The sequence below is a fragment of the Stegodyphus dumicola genome, chromosome 2 (assembly GCF_044657685.1).
Source record: "Stegodyphus dumicola isolate Sdum_Otavi_A_Nest chromosome 2, ASM4465768v1".
NCBI classification, from domain to species: Eukaryota; Metazoa; Arthropoda; class Arachnida; order Araneae; family Eresidae; genus Stegodyphus; species Stegodyphus dumicola.
In genome coordinates, this window is record NC_140769.1 from 187939188 (window position 1) to 187961948 (window position 22761).

At 33.7% G+C, this 22761-nt stretch overlaps 2 protein-coding genes across 3 annotated transcripts in view; one reads left to right on the plus strand and one right to left on the minus strand.

The window, feature by feature from the left end:
• The window catches only part of LOC118197723 (T-box transcription factor TBX20-like), a 90523-nt gene that overhangs the window by 25599 nt on the left and 42163 nt on the right, over positions 1-22761 (plus strand). The window contains exon 3 of the mRNA XM_035369258.2: positions 6657-6948. Coding sequence (XP_035225149.1) covers positions 6657-6948 — 292 coding nt within the window. The remainder of the gene's footprint in view (positions 1-6656; positions 6949-22761) is intronic.
• Positions 1-22761, minus strand: part of LOC146998682 (uncharacterized) — a 146829-nt gene that overhangs the window by 22218 nt on the left and 101850 nt on the right. The window lies entirely within an intron of this gene.

Genomic DNA, 22761 nt, shown 5'->3' on the forward strand with positions numbered 1-22761 from the left:
GATTTCTTGCCAAATGTGGCAACTCTGCCTTCTCTTGCTATTTTATGGCAACCCTAACACTGCTTTGCGGGGAAGCCATCTTACCGCGCCTGTACATTACGTAACAATATATTATTGCTATTTTTTGTTTCCCAAATTACACGCTCCGCCATTAGGTATTATACGGAAGAGGAGATATGCCCCGTGAAGGCCGTTTTAAGGGAAGCTGACCCGTCTCCACATTACACATTGGGAAAAACTTCAAAAACGCCCATACAGCAAGCCCGTTCTCTTGAAATTAAATTCCGTATCGAACTACAGTGTTCACCAGCTTTTACCATTCAGCCGCTGATGGGCTGTTACTACTATTAAGGATGGTGTCTACAACTTAAAGCTAATCGTTAGATGAAGTGGTGAATAGGCTTTATTGATTAGAAACAAGAAAACGGCCGCCAAACCGGGATGGTAGTTAGTGATTCTGATTACCGTACCGAAGGGTCCGGGCTCCAATCCCGGAGAAGGCATGGGGGTTTGTAAATGTATAGCATGCAGCATGAGAACACTCTAAAAATACGGCGAGCCGAAAGTCTTCTCTTGAGATTGATGGTAGTACAAGAGGTCTGGGATACCTCCGGACCCGTCCTTACGGAGTGCTCTTCATCAAAATTGGGGGCGGTACTGAGCAAAATCGTACTGACACCTCCATGGCGCTCAAGGCTCTTGCCAACAACACGCGCAGTCTTGCTCTCTTTGCCACGATGAATTTAGTGGGCTATCAGACAACTGTGATAAGTCACAAGAACACAACAAAAAAAGTTTGAATCTGAAAAAATAGATAAATAAACTTAAATATAAATATAAAAAACACTGAAACAAATTAAAATAAATAAATATATATATATATATATATCTGAAATTAAACCATAAAAATCAGTTCAACAGCAATGTCGCAAAATAATTTTAAAATGAGCGTATTTTTAGAATTTCCGATGCGCAGTCTCATGCGCTGGAGATAAAAATGTTTTTTCTGTACAACGTTGCCATTGCTCGGTTTTAAATCCTTTAGTTTTTAATCGAAAATTTGTTGAAGTTTTACAAAATATGAAATCGATCATAAAACAAATTCCAAATTTCAAATTTGGTCATTCACATGCCCATATTGGTAGGAGGATTACGTCATTCAAAATTCGATGGCTCTATGTACAGTTGTTTTATCACAATGCGAGAAATAGACATACATTTATGCAGATGTTAATTTCTTCAACTATAGATTTAATTTCTTCAACTATAATGCAGGACTCTGACATTTGGTGGAAACAGCTTGAAAAGTGAAACGGATATCTATAGTGATTCAATCCAAAATCGCAAAACGAAAACAATAGTCCTTCAAGGACAAAGCCCTGTTGGACTAAAAATTGGTAAAAATTGTTTTCTGCATATTTTAAGTCAAAATTAAGAGATATTTTTACATAAATTAATAACATATATGATAACTGGATATGAAATGTTTGCATGTACGCATGTGTGCATAGTATGTACGCATCTGAGCATATAATACGAGAATTGTTCAATACGTTTTCACCCTAAGTTACTTGTACAAGATAAATATCTGAAAATTTTACGTAATTTCTAATGCCTTTTCTACATAGTTTCTTTCAATTTCGGTGCACTTACTACAGTTATCCTTTCAGTTCTGAATAAAGTGTGTTAAGCAACGTACATATAGGAAATCCGTTAAGCAACGTACATATAGGAAATCCGTTAAGCAACAGATAAAGAATATTTTGTTGCAGCCTTCAAACCGTTTCTGAATGGTATCTTTCAAATGAATGTTGTTGCTATAACAAGAATCATGTAAATATTTGAAACGAAGAAATCACTTGGAGCTAAGTCTGGTAAATGTAGTGGATGGGAGCAAAACCTTTATTGTTTGAGAGAAAGCTCTGAAACCTTGTACCTGTGTGATAGAGCGTTTTCGCTTGCTTTTTTGGGGGGTTTGTTGGAGTTGAAGTGAACAGGTTACATTTGCCTGACGTAGTCAGCCCAAGCTCAAGAAATTTCTCGTGGCAAGGAGCGTTATATTACGCCTGCCGTTGGCAACAGCCTTGAGCACCTTTCAGGTGACAGTGCGATGTAACACAGTTCCGCCCCCAATTTTGATGGACAGTTTAAATCCACCAAATCCCACGAGAGGTCTTTCGGCTAACCACAGATTTTAGACTGCCGCCATGCCACACCGACACTATACATTTATGAGCATCCATGTCTTCTCCGGAATTCGAACCCGGACCCTTCGGCAAGGAAGTCAGCGACGCTACTCACTATGCCGGCTAGGACACTAATAACATCTAATAATAATAACATCTGTCATCATTTGTTATCTATAATCTAATAATAATAATATCTATTATAGAGTATTATGTGTCGTATAATCAATAAAAAGTGGTTTCCTTTTTGTCTCGAAAAATGGTGCCTTAAATTCCCAGCAGAATTTTGTGTTCTGACTTGTTGGGATCGAAAACATCTACTGCATTTCCACAGTATGGTCTTTTGTTTTGTTTCTGGAATACAGTGGTTTCCTAACGCTAGTTTTGAGTAAACGTAAGGCCCACATTCTCGAGAATATTTGACTGATATTATTCACTTCTGGAGGTGAACATACTGAGTACTCATTCAGTGCAGAATTTCGGCATGTACTTTCGCAACTTTTCATGCACGAATTTTTTTCCATTGAACCAACACTGAGGCATTTTTGATAGCAATCTGAGAAATTATCACTCACGTATTTTCCATCACACATTCCTAGGTTTTAACAAACATTTCTTCCATAGCCACATCCATACTTGCTGCCTGGTTTGGGATTAATTTTTGAATGATATTTTCTTTGCCTAAACATGGCAGCTCACCTTTTGACGGTGGCAAAGAAAAGCGCTGGATCATCATTGACTGTAACCACGTGTTCATGACTATTTGTCAGTGTTATGTCTTCGTTTATTAATAAATCAATCTTCGACATTTTTATGTCGAAGACATGTTTGACATTTCAAGTCTAAACGACGACATCAATCACTGACTGACAACATTTAAGAACTCTTGAAAATCAGATAGCAACACGTGTTGTGTGTATTTTCCTTTTATACTTCCAAAAGATGATGCAAACATTTCACTACGTTTCGTCATCCCAGATGGATTATATCACAGGCTTAGAACTTATTAAATGCACCTCATATATATGTGCGTATTTGTTACATATATTGTATTCCATTTTTCTTTTCACGAAACTGAAAATAAGTCTTGATCCATAATACCAGTGAAAAACCTAGAGAAGGAAAAAAAAAAAAAAATATTTATCCAATTTTCGTCACGTCCGATCATAGCTTCAAACTTTTAAATAAACCAGGAAGTAATGTAATCCGAAACTTCGCAATTCGTACGTTGAAAATGCTTTTAAAAAAACTCCACTTTGACTATGATGAAATAAGTGTAGAAGTGAGAATATCCTCGCATGTGGCAGGTACTCTCCATCATTCCACCGGCCATCCATAAAATACTTTGCATGGAAAGGGGGGTATGAAATGCCAACGGTTTGCCTCTACAGTGCTTAGACTACCCTCCACACTATTATTATTACATCACTCCCAAAAATTACTTTTACGAGGCTTTCTGCAAGTTACACTCTGGAGGGGAAATTGAATCAATCTATTATAACTCTTGTATATAGGTGATCGGTTTTACAGTCTCGCCTTTTAACAGTGGCTTTAATATCAGCCTTTCGTTTAAAAAAGCAAAGAAAAAAGAAGACAGGATTGTAAAATGCTTTAAAGAAAAAAAAAAAAAATGCTCCAGAAAAGCAGGTGAGTGTGAAATTCGATAATGGTATGTTCAATTCGTCAAATGTCAACGGAAAGATAAAATGGAAATTTGGTTATAGAATCATTGTTCTTAAAGTGATCGAAAATAGTAGGCAAAATGTGATTGTTTCGTTTTTTTACTTCACTTCAAATACAACACCTAACTGGCAAGTACTTACTTTCTTTTAAATATGTGCCGTTTTTCTCAAGCAGTCAGGGAGTGACTCATGTATAACAGATTCAGAATAAAATATCCAGTGTCTTAGATAATAAATGCACTAAAAAAAAAATTCTGCATCTTTGGATACATCCAATTAAACTTTCTTAACCACAGAACAAGTCTCGTATTATCCTTCTCGGGTTAGATATAATTAAGTATCTCAGAACTCTTGAACACTGGAATGGTCAGCCAATGCTCCTTGAATAGGGAATCAGTATTACCTTTTGTGCCCGTTTATTGCACCCAACTTTAGATCTTCATTCACTTAGGTATGTCCTGTTCTAAAGAATATCAGCTGAAATTATATCAGCAGTGACTGAGTAGAGGAAATTTTTATTAGCAATTTCTGTTTTGCCGTTTGATTTACTTATAGCTACGTACACTTAATGCGTTTCAATAGTTCCTATAATACCTGACGAAAAAGAAATTAAAGCAAGTACATTTTCATTTCAATATAACGCTCTCAATTATCCGTGTCAGTTTATGCACTAATATACAAGGAATAATTAGAAAAGACGGATAATTCAAAAAAGTGACCCTGTAAATGTGGTTTTTCAGTTTTTCTCTATATTTTTACCCCCTTCAACAATGCTTATGTTGTAGAAACAATAGGTTATTTCGAAGCAAGAGAGATGAAAAATGAGCAATGTCCTCGCAGGGACTCGAAGCACGGTCTTCTCGAATACGCACCGAGCGTGCGGACCACTACACTATGAAGGCGTGCCAAGAACGCGGGAGAAATACCTTACAGCGTACTTTTGGGAATTATGAAGACTATTTCACAAAGTTTATGAGGTCAGAAACTTCAATTCAGTTTCTTAATTTGTAACTAAGCTCTAGTTTGATAATTTCTTTACACATTCTGTAGTGTCTCATCCGTTCATTTCATTCCTCACTTTCTTCTTACTATTCTTGTAGCAGCTGTTCTTCAGTCACAGAATTCTGTAAGTCCTAATCTGATAAAATCCTATAACTTTGTAACGCCTATCTTGGGTTCAACTCAACTTGGCTAGCTCACTTACAATCAACTTGAGGAGCCATATGACTTCTACGTGTGAACTGCCACCATTAGAATTTCTAAACTCTTAATAACGTTCAAACATAAGAATAGGATAATTTATTCTACCTCGCTATTTTTGAGGGTCAAATTAAAATTATACAACACAAAATTACAGTGACCTGGATCTCGCTTAAACACAAGCTTCCTTTAGAGTAATAAGAAGTCATGCAATTTAATCTATTCCTAGCAGGGGGATAATTAAACCTCCTTCTCTTAGCCCTCGAGGCTTTGCCATAATCACATAAACCAGACCTACTGGGCGTCTCCTCCGTGTTACCAGGCTCCCTCGTTAAATTATATCAGTCAACAGACTGATTTAATTTGGTTTATTTTATCACAATAAACCTATCTACCTGTATATCAAGGACTATCTGCTTTAGAGGAGGGAGGTATTAGTGGATGACTTTCTAAGGAAAACTGGCTCCAGCCAACAGACTGAGGTTGAATTTAATGATGCCATAGCTCTGGGCAGTATCTAGAATATTATCTTGAGAAAAAATATCAGCAAGGCTTATGTACACATGCACATGCAGCTCTGTACAGAGAGAAAGGAAACATATTTTTTCAAATGTTAAAACTAAAAGTGTATTAATTTGTTATTATTATTATTATTATTTGAACTATATTTGAAACGATACCGTTCTTTTAAAATTCCGAAGAATTATTTTTTTTACAAAGGTTTTTTTTTTTTTTTTTTTTTTTTTTTTTTTTTTTTTTTTTAGTAATTTACATAATGCTTTAGGTTAACTTTGTCTAAGCCCATTCATTAAGTAGCACAGATAATCATGACTTTTAAAAACGAATACATAAATTACAAATTGGAAGGACGAACAGAAAGGACGAGAAAGGTATCAAGCTGAAATCGACCTTGCTCACGTGTGATAAGTAAGATTGGAACACAGCTGAATTCAAAGTAAAAAACGAATTTTTATAATATTATTATATTAATTAAGTCCAAAAAAAAGGAAATAAATTAATTCTAATTTTTATTTATTTTATTTTACTTTTTATTATAAAAGATATATAAATAAAGAAATGAAAACAAAAAAGAGTTTCAGAAGCTAGGTTAGCCAATAAATTCTAAAAATCTTTACATTCAAAACAAATAATTATTGACTTAAAAATGTAGCAAAAAAAACTGCATAAAACCTGGCTTTACTTTCAGTTAAACATATTTCACTAGAAAATTAGTTCCAATCACTTAAAGTAAAAAAAAAAAAAAAAAAAAAAAACGCATTGCCGTTAGCATTTTAAATTTTGAACTATTTACTTCTAAGTAATTCAAATAGTAATCGAATCCATTAACAAATAACTTCCATGACTGCTTTTGCTTTGGATGCTACATTAGACTCAAACATTAGAACTTCTTACTAAATATCTAAAGTTCTTTAATTTATTATTCTGAGGGTATCTTTTTCAGTATATTTCTTATTGCACTTACAAAAGTTTCAAGTTAAGAGCATTTTAGTAATTTTCTTGATTGCAGTAAATTTTGAGCTTGAAGATAAGTAACTAATTATCTGATTAAAAATACTTTTATTTACAGAGAAACTGGTTGAGAGGACAACAAGTCCAGGTCAGCTGATCCAGACTATATCCCAAGCCAGTAATCCAAATCAAGTGCGGAAAAGCGAAACTTTCAGCCCTGTCGGCGGCGCATCGGAAAAAACCGAAGAAGGAAAATCCGGCTCCAAGCAACCCGCCCCGAAAGATCCTCGTCTCCAGGCCAGGTGCAACTGCGAAGAATTGAGAAACGTGGAAGCTATCCTTGAAACAAAGGACTTATGGGATAAATTCTTCGAACTTGGAACTGAGATGATCATTACGAAGACTGGAAGGTAAGAGTTTAAATATTTCAGTTCTAACGACAACCATTACTTTCTGTTCAAATTTTAAACATAGTTCTTTCAATTCCACTTAGAAGAATTAAATTAATCTTATAGAGATTATTAGGCTTCTCAGCTCCAGAAAACATGTCAAACAAACAGTGCACTCACCGGGATTCAAATTTCTAATCTACTACCTGGATGTACTAACTAGTTACACCACGAAAACACACACGGGGAAAATGGGATAATTTCTCACAACGTATCATCAGTTAAAGTGGAAAATTGAGCAGACTGGATTCAAGGCAAATCTTAAGCAGCAATGGATGCCTGCATACTCACTGTTGTTCAGTATGAGTTGGCAGCGATGCTATCGCTATAGTGTATTAAAGAATACATGGGTCGTAAATATACTATTTTACATGGTAAAAAGTGATGCTAGCACAGGTGAAAAGGTATGATAGAACTGGTATGATAGAATGGTTGACCATCACTGGTGGAAAAAAAAAAAAAAAAAAAAAAAAAAAAAAAAAAAACTCATTTCATCAAGAAATTTTTATGCGCAAACTCGTTCCGTCTCCTCGACAGATTTTCTGCCATAAACCCTGTTGTTTTCCCAGATATTAATAAAACTAAGGTAGTGGAAGAAATCCACATGTCTGATTCATTGAAAGACAAACAAAGAACAATGAAAACTTTCTGAAATAATGAAAAATAGACGGATGTCTTTTTCGCTAGAAGTATCCTGTCGGTAGAACAGGCTAGTTGTTTAGATGTTTTTATATTTTTCCTAGCCGCCCAACCGTGGCTAGCGACGCTGACTGCCGTACCGCAAGGGCTCGGTTTCGAATGACAGAGAAGGCATGGATGTCTGTAAATGTATCGTGTCTGTACGGCATGGGAGCACTCTAAATATGCGGCGAGCCGAAAAACCATTTCCCTGGGATGCTCTGCATCAAAATTCCGGGCGGAAATAGTAAAAGTCGTACTGTCATCTGTATTGTGCTTAAAGCTCTTTCCAAAGACAGGCGCAATTTTTCACTCTTTGCCACGAAGAATTTTGTGGGCTTGTTCTGATGTTACTATCAAACAAGTGAGATAAGGTACAATAACAACAACAACGAGTTTATCCCCATACAAAAACATGTAAGTACGCTATCGCGGAAAATTCTCGATGAAGACTTGCCTCTCCATCTAAATTGCTGTCGCTTGTTCTGTCGCAATTAAATAACCTAATCCTTTTTCCAAAGGTAAAATTACGCTCATACCAATTAATTTTTAAAGCTTATTAACTAATTCCTAGTTTACGAATTTTTTTTTGGCTCAGTGCCTCATTCCAGTTTTTTGAACGTTGCCTTTTCAACCTTAAAAGAGACACATTAGAAGTCTTTTGATTACGTAGGCACTGACTGAATAATCAATGAATGTTTCAGGAATTTAATGCACTTACACTTTAGCGAATCATTAATTAAATCTTTTCATATAATTTAGAAACAGACTGGTAACAACTGAATGCTTCAAAAAAATATCCCAATGAACCTGCAAAAACATGCAAATGCAGAAAAGAGAAGATGATATTGAAAAGAAATATATCGAAAGAACTTGACTATTTGCAGATACTGGATTCCAAGATAATTAACGTAAAACATTCTTGCCATGGCTTTATAAATTTAAATTGATAATCTACAATGGGTCTATATCACTTAGCTGACAACCACTTAGCCGACGAGACACATAGCCAAAAGTCGTTTAACCGACCGAACTGGACATTTAACCAACATAGACATTTAACCGACGGGATATTCAGCCAACAGCACATTTAGCTAACAACGCGTACATGTAGACAAAAGAATATGGTAATGTCTTAATAAAATAGTCCATATTTATTCGATGAGGGTATTTCCAAAGTACACAACCAGCAGATTTATAGACAAGTACTATATTTTTATTTTTATTCAATGCTATATCAAAGAATAGATTTTAAAATTAGACCGAAAAGCAACTTTATCAGCACAACAAGAAGAGAGGCAATCAAACAGGAAAAGATTTACGGTAAGCAGTTCCGGATTTAGAACTAGAATTATGGAAAAATTAGTTGTCACTTTCTACCAATTGGAAATAAAACTCGGCCAGCAAATGGCTATTATACGTTTGTGAGATTTTTTTTTTTTTTCCAACGGCGGCACTTGCTTATAATGGCATTGGCCACTCCTAAGGACAGAAGTGGTGGCCATTTTATTGTGGAGGCACCTAATACGAGGGCACCATTACCTCCTATGAAAAGGCAGACAATTTTACATCCACGCCTTCTCCGGGATTCGAACCCGGGCCCTTTGGTATCGCACTCAGGCTTCCCTAACCACTATGCCATTTGGGCGGCTGGTTATGAGATCAAAATACGATAAGCCAATGAAATGGAAAGCTCTTAGTGCCAATGAATTGTGTAAATAGGTTTTTAAGTAATAAGCTATAAACCTTTTCGGTACTTTTCCGTTTTGCCGGCGCAAACGATAAAGTCGCCAATAATGGTACAACTGATGCCAAACGGAATATCTTCGCTGGTAACCTTTTACGCCTCCTTTTTAAAACACAAATAGCCATTTCGTACCAGATTGATTGTTTCTTTCAATACTGGCATACAATTACAGAGAATATTTACAAAGATAATTCAATTATATGCCCTAAGACCATTCGCGGTAATTAATTCAATTAGATGCAATCACACCGCTCATCCGAACGCGAAAATATAGAAAAAAACAAAATCAAGAGTTAAATTGATCCATTCTAATGAGAATGCACTAGCGAAGTAAAGCACTACTGTTTTACATAATTTCTGAGTAAGCTATTCATACGAATTGAAATAATTCTTGCATTTAAACTTGTATTCCAAATTAAGATTTAACTTGAAATTAATGTAAATAATTACTGAGAGAATTAGATTTTTGTTACGTAGTTTACGCGAGATGAGATCACTTGGGGTCCCGTGATATGTACCTGCGAATCAGGATGTTGAACCATGATAGCATAGTAAATTCTTAAATTAATGTCTTTTTACAAATTTATTGACTTTATTTATTGGCATTTTACAAAATCAAAAACCATATTAAAATGTTTATGCCTTCAAAATCAAAAATTATTAAAACTAACATTTAACATTTTTTCTGTTTATACTGTATGTTGTCGCCAACAAAGTCTGCTTGGCGAGATTTGCGCCGACGAAACGGAAAAGTACCAAATTTTCAATGAAACATGAAGCCAACGCCCCCCTCATGATGAATTCGATGAAATATACAAGGCATGTGCTACCATGCCACGTACTGAATAAAAAGGTGAAAGTTACTTATTGGGTGCAAGTTGGTGGTTTTTCGTTTTTCTCCGAAAGGTTCCCAAACTATCGCTATTTATCGGAAGTCAGCAAACATTGTCAAGACATGAAAAGAAAACCTAGTTTAGCAATTTAAAATACTAATTCTAATTATTAAATAAGGATTGTATGACGCATTAAAAAATAAAAAGACTTACATTCTTCTTCAAATGTTTCTCTATTTTTTTTGGCACTTTTCTTGTTCCGAAATACTCAACGATCTATTTTCGTTTAAAAAATCATCACAGAATTGCTGGGGTTCGGCTTCGTGCAACCCTCAGCAACAACCGCTTATCAACGAAACGCATTTCCTCGTTGCTGTTCCCTTTAGAAAAATTCCATAATCCTTCAGAAATTTATCTCAGTTCTACCATTGCTGTCAAATTCCACAAGCTCATATTTTAAAACTAAGTTTAAGGCAAAAAATATCATAATATTTGTTTATAAAAAAGTTGGAACTTGAAATATAACAAAGATAGAATATGAAAGTGACAGCATTGCTTGCCTGAAGGATTTTTTTCTAAGCATGGTCGGCACATTCTGAATATCTGGCGACTTCTACTAAGGCGGTTGAGTTAACACATAAGTACCCATTACATTAACGTACATGCGACATGAAAAATATTTAAAAAAAAACTGAAATCGAATGTTATGACATATGGATTATCAGGTAATGGCACGCTAAGCTAGTAGCTTTTATAACCTAATTGCTAACCAAGTAGTTAATGGAGCTTTCTTTTAAAAATACTATGGCAGATACTAGTTAGTGTACACAAGGGTATTAGATATTGTGGTAGGTAAGATGGCAAAATTTCGTAAATTGACAGAAGTGACATTACATTTTTCGTTACAGAAAACAGAAACACTCACTTTCATTCAATTTAATAGTCTCAGACTACTTTCTAAAATTAGAAAGAGAGAAAAATAATCTCGAATTCCAAAATATAAGTGTTGCAGAGTTCTTAGTTCTTACTGAACTCGAAACAAAAACAGCTTTTACACGAAATTAATTTTTATGTCACTAGAATATTTTCGGATTTTTATATCTTAAATAAAATTTACACAGGTAAAACATTTATCTTTTTCTTAATTTCATTCTGTTTATCGATACATTAAGATTCTAAATGCTATTTGTTGAACAGGTGTTTGCAAGTCTTATCACAGGATAACACATAAAAGTTGATAATAATGCCTGTTCTACATGCATTTCACTCCTTTTTTCCCTCAAAAAAAATTTTTTTTTTTTGGGGGGGGGGGGTTTGTTTTAACCATGGAAAGACACTCTAGGGCTATCTGCCTAAATGAAAGAATGGTTTCGTTAAAGACTTTGTAAGGGAAACTGGCTCTATGATCCACGTTTACACATGGGAAAAAAACACGAAACGTCCGTGCAAGCAGCCCCTTTCGCGGGTATTTGAAACTCGGTTGAACTAACAGTATTCAGCCCATGGAGGTAGGAAAGGGAGGAGAGGGGCCAACCCGCGCTAAAAGTGAAGCACTGCTTTGAAGCTTGGGTCACCAGATGGGGTGTTCTTTGTTTACATTCAGAAGCTCGCTTGACAGGGTTCTGACAGTATTTCGACACACGACAGTTCCATAGAAATCGAAAAAGGGACACTTTCGCATGAAAGAAACATTCATAGTGTGATGGATAATAGCAATTTCTATAGTTTAGTGACATTTACGCAAAAATCACATCTTCGTTATTTTTCGATAACTAACAACAACGATTTTGATTATGAATTTGTTTTATAAAATTCTAAGCTGTTTCACTACAAAAGTATAGATTTTAAGAAAAATGTTATGCTTAAAGAATGAAAAATACCTTACGGTACATTTAAAATTATATACGTCTTTCGATACCCTTGATAGAGTATTCGCTACTTTTATTTTATTTTCCAAACGTCAAAATGTTTTAAATAAAACAAATTTTTTTCACATCCATATATTATTGTAACATGTACCTTTTAAAATTAAGTAACGCATGCAAGGGCTATCTGCCTAAAGAGAGAGATGCCATCGTGGAGGAATTTTGAAGAAAAACTGACCGTTGAGTGGGTATTAAAAATAATACTTATAATTTTCATTCAAATTATATTCATATATATTTTTTATGTAAAACTTTCGGGTGTATGCTAAATTAGTGTAAATTACTTTACACGAAAAATATAGTGAATGCACAGAAATTAAAGATTTGCACATGCCGGAAATGAAAAATAGGAAATATGTATGAGTATTTATGTATGTGCTTGCAAAAAGCATGTATCTGCCTTTGACAAAATACTTAAATATTCATTAAATTATTTATAAATGTATTTGAAATGAAGAATTTATTCACTTATAAACAATGAAAGTACTGTGAAGAAATCTAATTATTAAATGTATCTAATTTATAATGATTATAAATGTTATCTAAATATATAATAACCTTAATATTGAATTGTAAACATAAATTGAAATCCTGTTGTTAAATACGTTATAAAACTATTTAAGCAAGAATTGTTCGTATTGGAAAGCAATCTGTTAAAAGGTATTGTAAAGCAAATGCTATGGGATGCGCACTTAAGAACGTAATAAAGAGTTTTGGAATATGTATTGTTGAAATGAAGGGTAAAAAAAATCTGATAAGTATAATTAAAAGAATTATTCCCCTTACATTTTATAATAACTCAGTTACAAATTTTAAATAATACTTAAAAAAAAAAAAAAAAAAAAAAAAAAACTTATTTTATTTCCTTTCAGAAATGTTCAGAGAAAGTCAAGTACTATTTAAAGTATTTCGCTAATTCCTAATAATTCTCTAATTTAAAATGAACCGAATAGAGCATTTATTATAAATTGACTTACATTTTTCGATTTAAAAGATGCCTCAGAAGCCAAAAAATCATGTCATATTTAAGAAAGTATTTTAGGAAGAAGCTCTATAAATAGAAAAGAAATAATGCATCATTTTAATATTAATAATACAATAAACTTTTATCTTAATTTTTGTACCTTAACCGAATGAAATCGAATTACCTTATTTTTTTTTTTTTTCTAATGTAATTAACGAAAACTTGTGAAAATATTTCATTCAAATTAAACCATTCTGAGAAAACTGTCCTGTGAAAAGTATAGCATTTAATTCCGTTCAGAATGAAATGTTGTTTAAAAATATGTTGTTTTCACATACTTAGGACTCTGAAGTGTTGTAGAAAAAGAAAATATATACATTTATATGTATATTTACGACGTAATTACAAAATATTTACATCCGAACGCGTCAAATCCCATTAAACTCAATGGTAAATGACCCAATGTTTTGGTCACCACGTAGGGATCGCCGGTGCTTCAGAGCAGGGTACGGGAGAAACTTGTTTAGGGCGACTCCATCTTACTTCTTACCTCCATGATTCAGCCACATTACCGCTCGGTTGTTGATGAGACTATTTCTCTAAAGATATAGCAAATGTTTGTATGGGCTTTCAGTCAATCATTTTAATTTAATTGAGACATAGATTAATGTTTAGCATTGTTTTAGTGCACTTTATACATAAATATAGTAAAACAAACATCTAAAAGAATTGTTTCGTGAGGCTAATCTTACCTCTAATTTATCGTGTTTTCGTGAGGCTAATTTAAAAAGAAAATCAAATTCTATAGCAATAATGTACATGGCAATGGGCTTTATGTTTCTTTCTCTTTGTAAATTATACCACATAAGCTTATTTATTTAAATAGGATCGGTTTAATTAAAAGCCAAAAGAAGTAAATGGGTTTACATGCAATAATTTTTGCGATTTGCTGCTAATTTGTATTTCAGCAAAGTTTTGTTCAAAAAAATTCAAATGCTTCACAAATATTATTTAGTATAGTTGATAATAAGATACATAAATAGTGCGTCTGCGTCAAGAGAAAATACGCCTCCCACATAGAAATTTCAATTTTAGAAGCTTCGTGTGAAGGCCATATTGGTAATCCCCCTCCCCCTGTCAGGGAATAATTCACAAGGCATTTTTGCTCGAAGGCGAAAACTGTAGACTGCTTGTTCTGAAAGAAGTTCGAAAAAGCTTAAATAATGGCCTTGCTCTTAGACACAAGGTAATTAAACATCAGACTTCTGATTCCAAAGAAAAACAAATGTAACTTTTATTAATAATCTCCATTTTCGCCAGATTCGTGATCTCACTCCCTAAAGCAACAATTTGCATTAAAGCATAAAATTTTGTCAGCATTTCCAAAACTCAGCTTAGGTCCATTGATTATGGCAAAGCACACGAAAGCAATCAGCTTAAGGGAGAGCGATGCTTTCCGGGAGGAATTTCTAAGGAAACTAGCTCGTGTTTACGCTACACCAGGAAAACGATTGTGCAGACCCTTGGTGCCCCTTTAGAAATTAATATAATCCTAAAAAGAAAGTGAACTTTTGTTCCTGCCGAGAAAATCATAGCTTTAGAAAGAAGGAATGTAGAAAGCTAAAATATTGCACTTATTTTCTTCAAATTTTTTTTTTTTTTTTTTTCTATGAATGAAGTTCCAAACTTCTGAAAACGCAAGGTGTATGTAAAGTAAATATTTCTCATTTAAAAATGCATGCATATTTCAGAATTATGATGGATCGCAATTTTTATACTGAAATGAACCAATTTACATCCCTTTTCAGATGCTAACAAACTGGAATGTAAGGGATCAAATTCCAGATAATTTATTTACTTATTTTTTATCAATGCCTTCATATTTAAAATCATGTTATGAGAACTTAATTCTCTGAAGCGTTACATCTTCTCAAATCGGTAGATTAACCCCCCCCACACACACACACCGGTTCGCTTCCGCATCCATATCCGTCTCACCCCTGCCCTATCAATATTCACATCGTCGATAGAGATGAAAACGAAACCATTTCTTACTCTCTCCGCAATCTCCTGTGACGTCACCACCACGAGATGGAGGAGGGCGCGATCTGTCTTTCCCGGAGTGAAATATCGGGAGTGCAAAACTGAAGGAACGTAGATATTCTTATTCCTGTCTTAACTCGTTAGGCGCCAAGAGATACATAAAAGTGCCTCCTACATTTCAAAAATGAAATTTTTGGCTCGCATGCCGCTCCCTGCGCGCGCGAGAAGGCATATAATCATCTTACACCAGTTATCTCAAGAGCCGAGCTCCCGCGAATTGGCGAAATAGCGCTTTATTGGTGAACTCTTTCGCTGCTTCAGTTTCGAAATTTAATTACCATTGCCTTATCTCAAACTGGTTTACCTACCCTTTTTAATATTATTATGCTAATTATTGCACTTTGTTAATAATGCATAAACACCATAATATTCATTATTATTGTTTGTAAATTAATGATAATAAAATAAATAAAATTATTTGACTATTATTATAAAATCGTTAAATTGAATCCATAAAACTCAAACCAAATTAAAATAACGTATTTAATTCGTAAAAATAATAGACAATTCATAAAAAGAGAATTCTCGAAATGCTATGGCAATAAAATAAATAAAATTAATGCATCAGAATTCATTAATACATAAATCTGAAATACCCCATCAGCTCATAAAACTTTATTGCTACTATTATACTTCCGCAATTAATATTTCACAAATAAACACGCAAGAGCTGTCATTTGTTACTTCAGCTCAATCGAACAACAATTTTACTACATCTATTACCCATCGCATGTATTGGATAAATTTTATTACTGCTTTATACAAAATGTAATCAGTTATGATTGTAATTTTGATTAAAATATACATATATTCATTATTAATACACATTAGTTTATTTCTTACGTAAAAAGATATGGGAAGGAAAAAAAAATTTTTTTTTCAATTTTAAAATATAATTTTTACAGTATACATAATTCATTCATATATAGTATATAAAGAGAGAGAGACCACAGGTTGTCAGAATTTTCATTCCCTTGTACCCATTTCCTCACTGCTAGAAGTTTATCCCTTTTCTTTTCCCAAACTTGAAAAATACGTATAAGTGTATACAGATTTAAATTATTTTGTAGAGTTATTAAGTTGTATCGATACATGAAACATAAAAAATGTGCAGTGCTTTCAACGGGATTGCGGACCTCCCGAATACACGTCGAGTGTGTTTCCAGTTACAATACGAAGGCATGGGAAAGAAGGAAGAAAATGCACTATATACTCCCCTTTTTAAAAGGTGACTTGAGAAGAGGGCCCACAGTCGCTCATTCCTGGTGGTGACGAATTAACATGCAACACCTTTTTTTAGTGCAAGCGCCTCTGTAGTCTTAGAATTTTTCGATGTCAGGAAACTGACGAAATCCGCGATGCCCTCGCCGGGATTCGAACTCCGGACCTCCCGAATACGAGTCGAGCATACTTCCAGGAATGCGGAAAGGAAAGAGAAAATAACTTGTAATTTGTTAGCTCTTTTATAATTAATTAAAGAACAAAAAGTGCAGAGCATATTGGCAAATACCAAAACATGAATAAAATTAGTTCATAAATTAAAACTTGTAAGGTTTCCTTTAGTTAAAACTAACATATTATTCAAATTTTTGTTATTTTTCCTGAATTCCTCAACTTCCCCTCGCATTCACTTGCCGGAATGCAAATTTAAAGTTAAGTGAAGTGTGTATTTAAACGGATGCGTTCATTCAGAGCGTGTTTTCTCTAGCCAGCGCACGTTTCGTTGCTGATCTTCCTGTACGCTATAATACGCCCATTGGCCATTTTAAACAATTGTTATGCCTGTTAGGTTTGTTGAGTCAATCTACGCTGGCCGTAACTTAACGTGTTAATCCAGCACTATTCTATTTAGACTTCATTTGATTTATGCTGTAATGTTTAAGTTCCACCGCAAGTTGTCGGTGTTACTGTAAAGCCCGAAGATCGTGTCTTTCTATTTTTAGTTGGAATTAATAAAGGGTTATTTTCACCCTTCTTCTGTGCTGATATTTACTTCACGCCTGTGCGAGAATTCGCCAGGTTAATTTATAGGATCTAGTTTAGTTTATATGGAAAAGAAGACAGAGATCGTATAAACTAAATACTAAACAGCTAAATAAAGGGTTAAATACATGAACCATTTTTGACTCTAAAATCGCGGCTTTCCTTATTTTTCTTAGTTTGCATATATCTATGTACAAATAAATATTTTTTCATAATTAAAAAAATGGATTTCAATTTTGTATCATATATTTCGGTGTTTGTAAGTCTTACTTCGCAAAATAACCTGCAGACAAAATTTGAACAGAAAATGTCGTCAAAATTCATGCAGCTGCGTATCAAAAATGAGCATTCCGATAGTAGAATTTCTCGGTAGATGAAATATTATGAATTACAGCTATCCACAACAGATGCTATTAATTTCTGTTAATTTATTAGTTATTCAAAAAATAATTTTTTTAGTAACTGCTTAACCTTAGTTCAATATTAGCTTTTCACAGCCCGCTTTCAACCGGAGCTTTAAGAACTAGTCATAGTAACTGATTAGGCAACTCAGCAAGTTAGATTTTTATGCTTTTAAATTTCCAAATGGCTCTGGAATTTTTTAATTTTTTTTTAAGACATGAATAAAACCGATTTCATACATATTATAAAATGGCTAACTCTAGGAATTCAAAATCAAGTAATCAGTATTGACTTATATCGAACTATAGCTGATATTTTAAGCTGCACGTGCGTACATGATCTCCGGCTAATTTTTGGAATATTCCCATGTACGTTTACTTTCATTACGCAGACTGCAGAACATTCTACATACAAATTGCTTATGATATCTTAAATAACATATCAGTCAGCTACTATTCTGCATCTTGCAGCTTTATTTACGCCGTATTTTTCTGAACCAAGCGGCTTTCTGTGCCAAAAATCAAAGGGCTCATTAATTATATCAAACAAGTACTAGTTATTTAGTATAATACACTAGTTGTATGAAACAAGCAGTAATATGAAAATTTAGAAGATATACTGACTACATCAACCAGACTTCTGTTATGACTTAAGTGCCAATATAACGTATTTTTAACTGCAAACAGATTCAAGAGAGAAATTCGGTAGGCTGAGACATTATTCGAAACTAGTTCATTTCCAAATGGCTACTATGTTTATAGGTAACTTCTTTGCAACGAACAAAGTCTTTTAATTGTATAAATTGAAAAACTCAGTCAATCATTGATGATTGAACTAAACAAAAAACTTAATAAAAGTAAGAAATAAATACTTTATTTTTTTCATCGGAAACGAACGTTATGTCGAAGAATTTCGTGATTGGAATTTCGCCAAGTTGGCGACAAACGCACCATCATTATAGCAACCTCTTTCGCATTACTTGCATACAGCTTCGGCATTAAAGAAGGCCAGAAACTTGGGGCTTTAAACGCGAATGCACCGAGAAAGGCAAAACCATACCCCCCACATAATTAAAGAGAGATCGAGGCAAGGCCCCTACCACCAAGAAAGAAAACAAATGCCGCCTCGCTCCCTCCGCCCAATGATGAGTATGATGGAAAATATGGTTTCGCGGAGTAAAGTAGTTCCTCGCAAAACTTCAATTTGCATCCACCGGCTTATGTCTACATACTTAATGTTGGCCGAAGCTGACACTCCGGTGGGGGGTAACTGCATTAGAGCCGATCAGCAACTTAGGAAAAGAGGGCACGTGCCCCTTTCCCGCGTCACCCCCTTTCTTCTTTTATGTAAAATCATCCCACCCCCCTTACTATCCTTTTAGCTACTACCTTTGCGCGTAATGTTACACGCATGGTCGGCTCACGCGGAGATGTTCGTGTTAAAGGGGGTTCTTTTAGAGGGCAAGGGGGCGTTGCTGAAGCTCCACAGATGTTGCCACGACGGGGTGAGAAATTATGGTATCGCTAGAGCACTTTTAACAGGATCACCTCCTCCTCCCCTGACCACACACGCTTTCTACTCCACATTTAAGAATGTTTTTTGCTATATAACTCGGAGAAAAAGAACGATTGGTGTAAGTCGAAATTCTCAAGGCATGGTTACTTTCCATAACGCCTTTTTGTAAGGCAATGGAGGATGGGCGATGGTACTTAAGTCAAGTCTTAAACATACCTAAAAACTATATTTGAATCTAGGAAAAAATAATCTGCAAGAATTTAACAACTTAATTAGAGCACATATACTAAAATCAATTTATTCCAACAGATCTTTAAAACTGCCTTTGATTTCATATTTAATGTATTTTTATTCCATATTTTTGAGCATAAGATTATCAAAAAACTTATTATACCCCTAAGCTGTATTTAAATTTTCTCAATGTCCAAAAAAGCACTTCAAATTTTAAAACTTTCTCACTTAAATCAATCCAGATGACTTAGTTAGTATTACGATTATCATAAAACAATTAATTAGAATCAATTTTGAGATTATCAAGAAGATTAGCATAAAACAAATTAACTTATCATGCCCCTTAGTTTTATTTAAATTTCCTCAATGTCCAAGAAAGTGTAAATTTTCAGACCTATTTCCCTTAAATAAATCCAGATGACTCAATTAGTATTAACATTATCATAAAATAATCAGTTAGCACTAAGACAATTAAAAAAATCAAATAACATCAATTAATATTAAGATTATTATCATAAAGCTTATCAACTTCTCAAACCCCTTAGTTTTATTTAAATTTTCTCAATGTTCAAGAAAGCACTTCGAATTTTAAGACATTCTTATTTAAATCAATCCAAATGACTCAGTTAGTATTAACATTATCATAAAACTTCTTAACTTATCACAGGCCTTAGTTGTATTTAAATTTTCTCAGTGTCTCAGAAAGCGTTTCAAATTTTAAGATTTTTCACTTAAATAAATCCAAATGACTCTAACTGACTCTATCAATTAATATTAAGATTATCACAAAATAATTAGTTAGTATTAAGACAATAAAACAATCAATTAGGATCAATAAGCTTTAAGATTATCATAAAACGGTTTACCATATCATACCCCTTAGTTGTATTCATGGAGGTAGGTAGTTTATTCTTACCTCCATGGTTTTATTTTTCTCAACGTCCAAGAAATAGCTTCAAATACTAAGACTTTCTCCCGTCAATCAATCAAAAATGACTCACTTGTATTACTTGTATTGTATTGTAGAAGAATTTTAATTTCCTGGGCTAAGAGTAAATCTAATTCCACAATTACGAAAACATTTCAAGATATTCCTTTTTCGTAACAAACATCTAGTTTGTTTTCATAAAAAAATATTTATTTCACAAGATAAAACATTTTGTACATATTAAAGATATAAACAAGATTATAAACAAGATTTTTCAAAGTTTGCATTTATTTCAATGTTTCCAACAGCAAATATTCCATTCCATTTCGGTTATTTTTCTTATCATCCTAACTGATCAGGATCTTATTACCTTCAGAGAGGCAGTCAGACTTAAGCAATCTGTTTTACAATATAATGCGTAAAACCGCTGAACTTTGGTAGTTTGCTCTATATTCAAATCCTGGAAAACGGGCTGGCTGCAAAGAATTTTCGTGATTTTTCTCCAACGTTAACATGAATACCAGCCAATTTCTCTCAGAAAGTTCTCCACGAAGGCATTCCGACTCATAGGCAAAAACCTTCGAATGCTTTGTCATAAGTATTCCAATCCAAGCCGAGAATACAATGCAGGAAAATGTTTATCTGTAGAAAGAGAATTACCTAAAATTTTTCCAGTATTCAAATAATATTTTTCAAACTGCTTCGCAAACTATATATCTCAGCTGATAGTTATTTGAAATTTAAGACAAAGAATATGTAGAGTTTATTAAGCGTAAAATCTTTTATTTACTGTTAATAATCACGGCAAGAAATAATTCAGTACAAGATTCAATTTGCAAATCGTTTTAATTACTTGCAGCTATGATTTTCGAATTATTCTCTTTATTGCATTAAAATAGTTTAAGTTAATGTAGACAAACCTTCTCATCATCCTAAAAAAAAACATAATTTAATTGTCGCCAGATTACAATCCTTCAAGCAAATAAAATTTCGCATGTTTAGACGTTTCAGGATAGGCGTTTAAAGCTTAGTCTTGAATAGCTTATTTTTATTTCCTTCATGTGCTCAAATTATTATAATTTCAGAGCAAAATATGTTTTTCCGTATAATTATATAAAATGCTTATATAATTTAAAATTATGTAAACAAATTCAGGCAATGTTTTTCATTCTTGGTACTATCAAGTACGATAAGACTGTAATAATATACGTAAGGTACCAATGAAGTCTAATAACAGAAACTCGTATAGTACGGTTTGTTTAATTCCTTCAACTACATTCTGAAAAAAATTCAAATAGTTAAATGCTATTAAATCTATGCGCATCTGTTTGTCGGTTCGTTTATTTATAACACCATCTCCTCCGGAACGGCAGGGAGTTCAGTTTCGAGAGAGGTAATCCCCGGATTCCAAAAATTCGTAGGAAGCAATTTCGACCATTGTCATCTTCGTACCACTTTCATCAAGCGAGATATTAATTAAAAACTTTGGAAACGCAAATTTTCGCCGCCAGCAAGTTGCTTTTTTCGCTGAACTTCATTGCTGTTAGGTGTGCTGAGTCGAAGCGCGTATGAATTGGAATTTTAAAACTGCTAAAACTATAATCTGTCTTTTCTAAACAGAGCTAGAGTCAAATCTTTTATGGAATCACGCGGTCCGTTTATTCCTCCACCAATATTTCACTGTTTTTTGACAGTGAGATTTTTTATGAAATTATCTCAAAAAAACTGAAACACTGAAATTTTTGCAAGACAAAGTGAAATGAATCAAGCTAATATAAAGCTGAAACAATTTGATATTTTTGCAAGACTAGGATAAACTGGCGCAAGTCAAGTCAAGATGAAGAGTTTGAAAATAAACTTTTTTTTTTTTTTTTTTTTTTTTTTTCAGGTGTATATAGAACTAATTTCATTCACAACGAAATTTTTTTATATATTTTCTTTTCAGGTATACATAGAATTTATAAATTTTGCTTTGGCCACGGCCCGATCACCTGGCGGACTTGCCTGCTAACCTAATTCATTAGTATTCAAATAACAAAATTATCATACTTCTTTACTCAGACTATTTGTTGTTTCCTATTTTATTAATATTCGACCTCTTTGATGTTTATTATTTTATTAGTGAAGTTTTATGCAAATCTAAAAGGTGAAAAGAAGGATAATTTCCCTTTAAGATTTTATGCATATCGAAAAGAAAAAATCAACATTAAACAACATAAATTTGTTTTCCAAATACAGACATTATAACCAGCTTCGCTACTTTATAAAATATTCGCATTAAGCCACTATATTTTATAGAGACATTAGGAATTTTTGGAAGCAAGAGACTTGAAAAATGAACAACGCCCTCGCCGGGAATGGAACCACGGATCTCTGGAATACGCACCCAGCGTGCAGACCACTACACTAAGAAGGCAGAAGAAATGCCATTTAATTTTAATTATGTTAATATTTCGTAATGATCG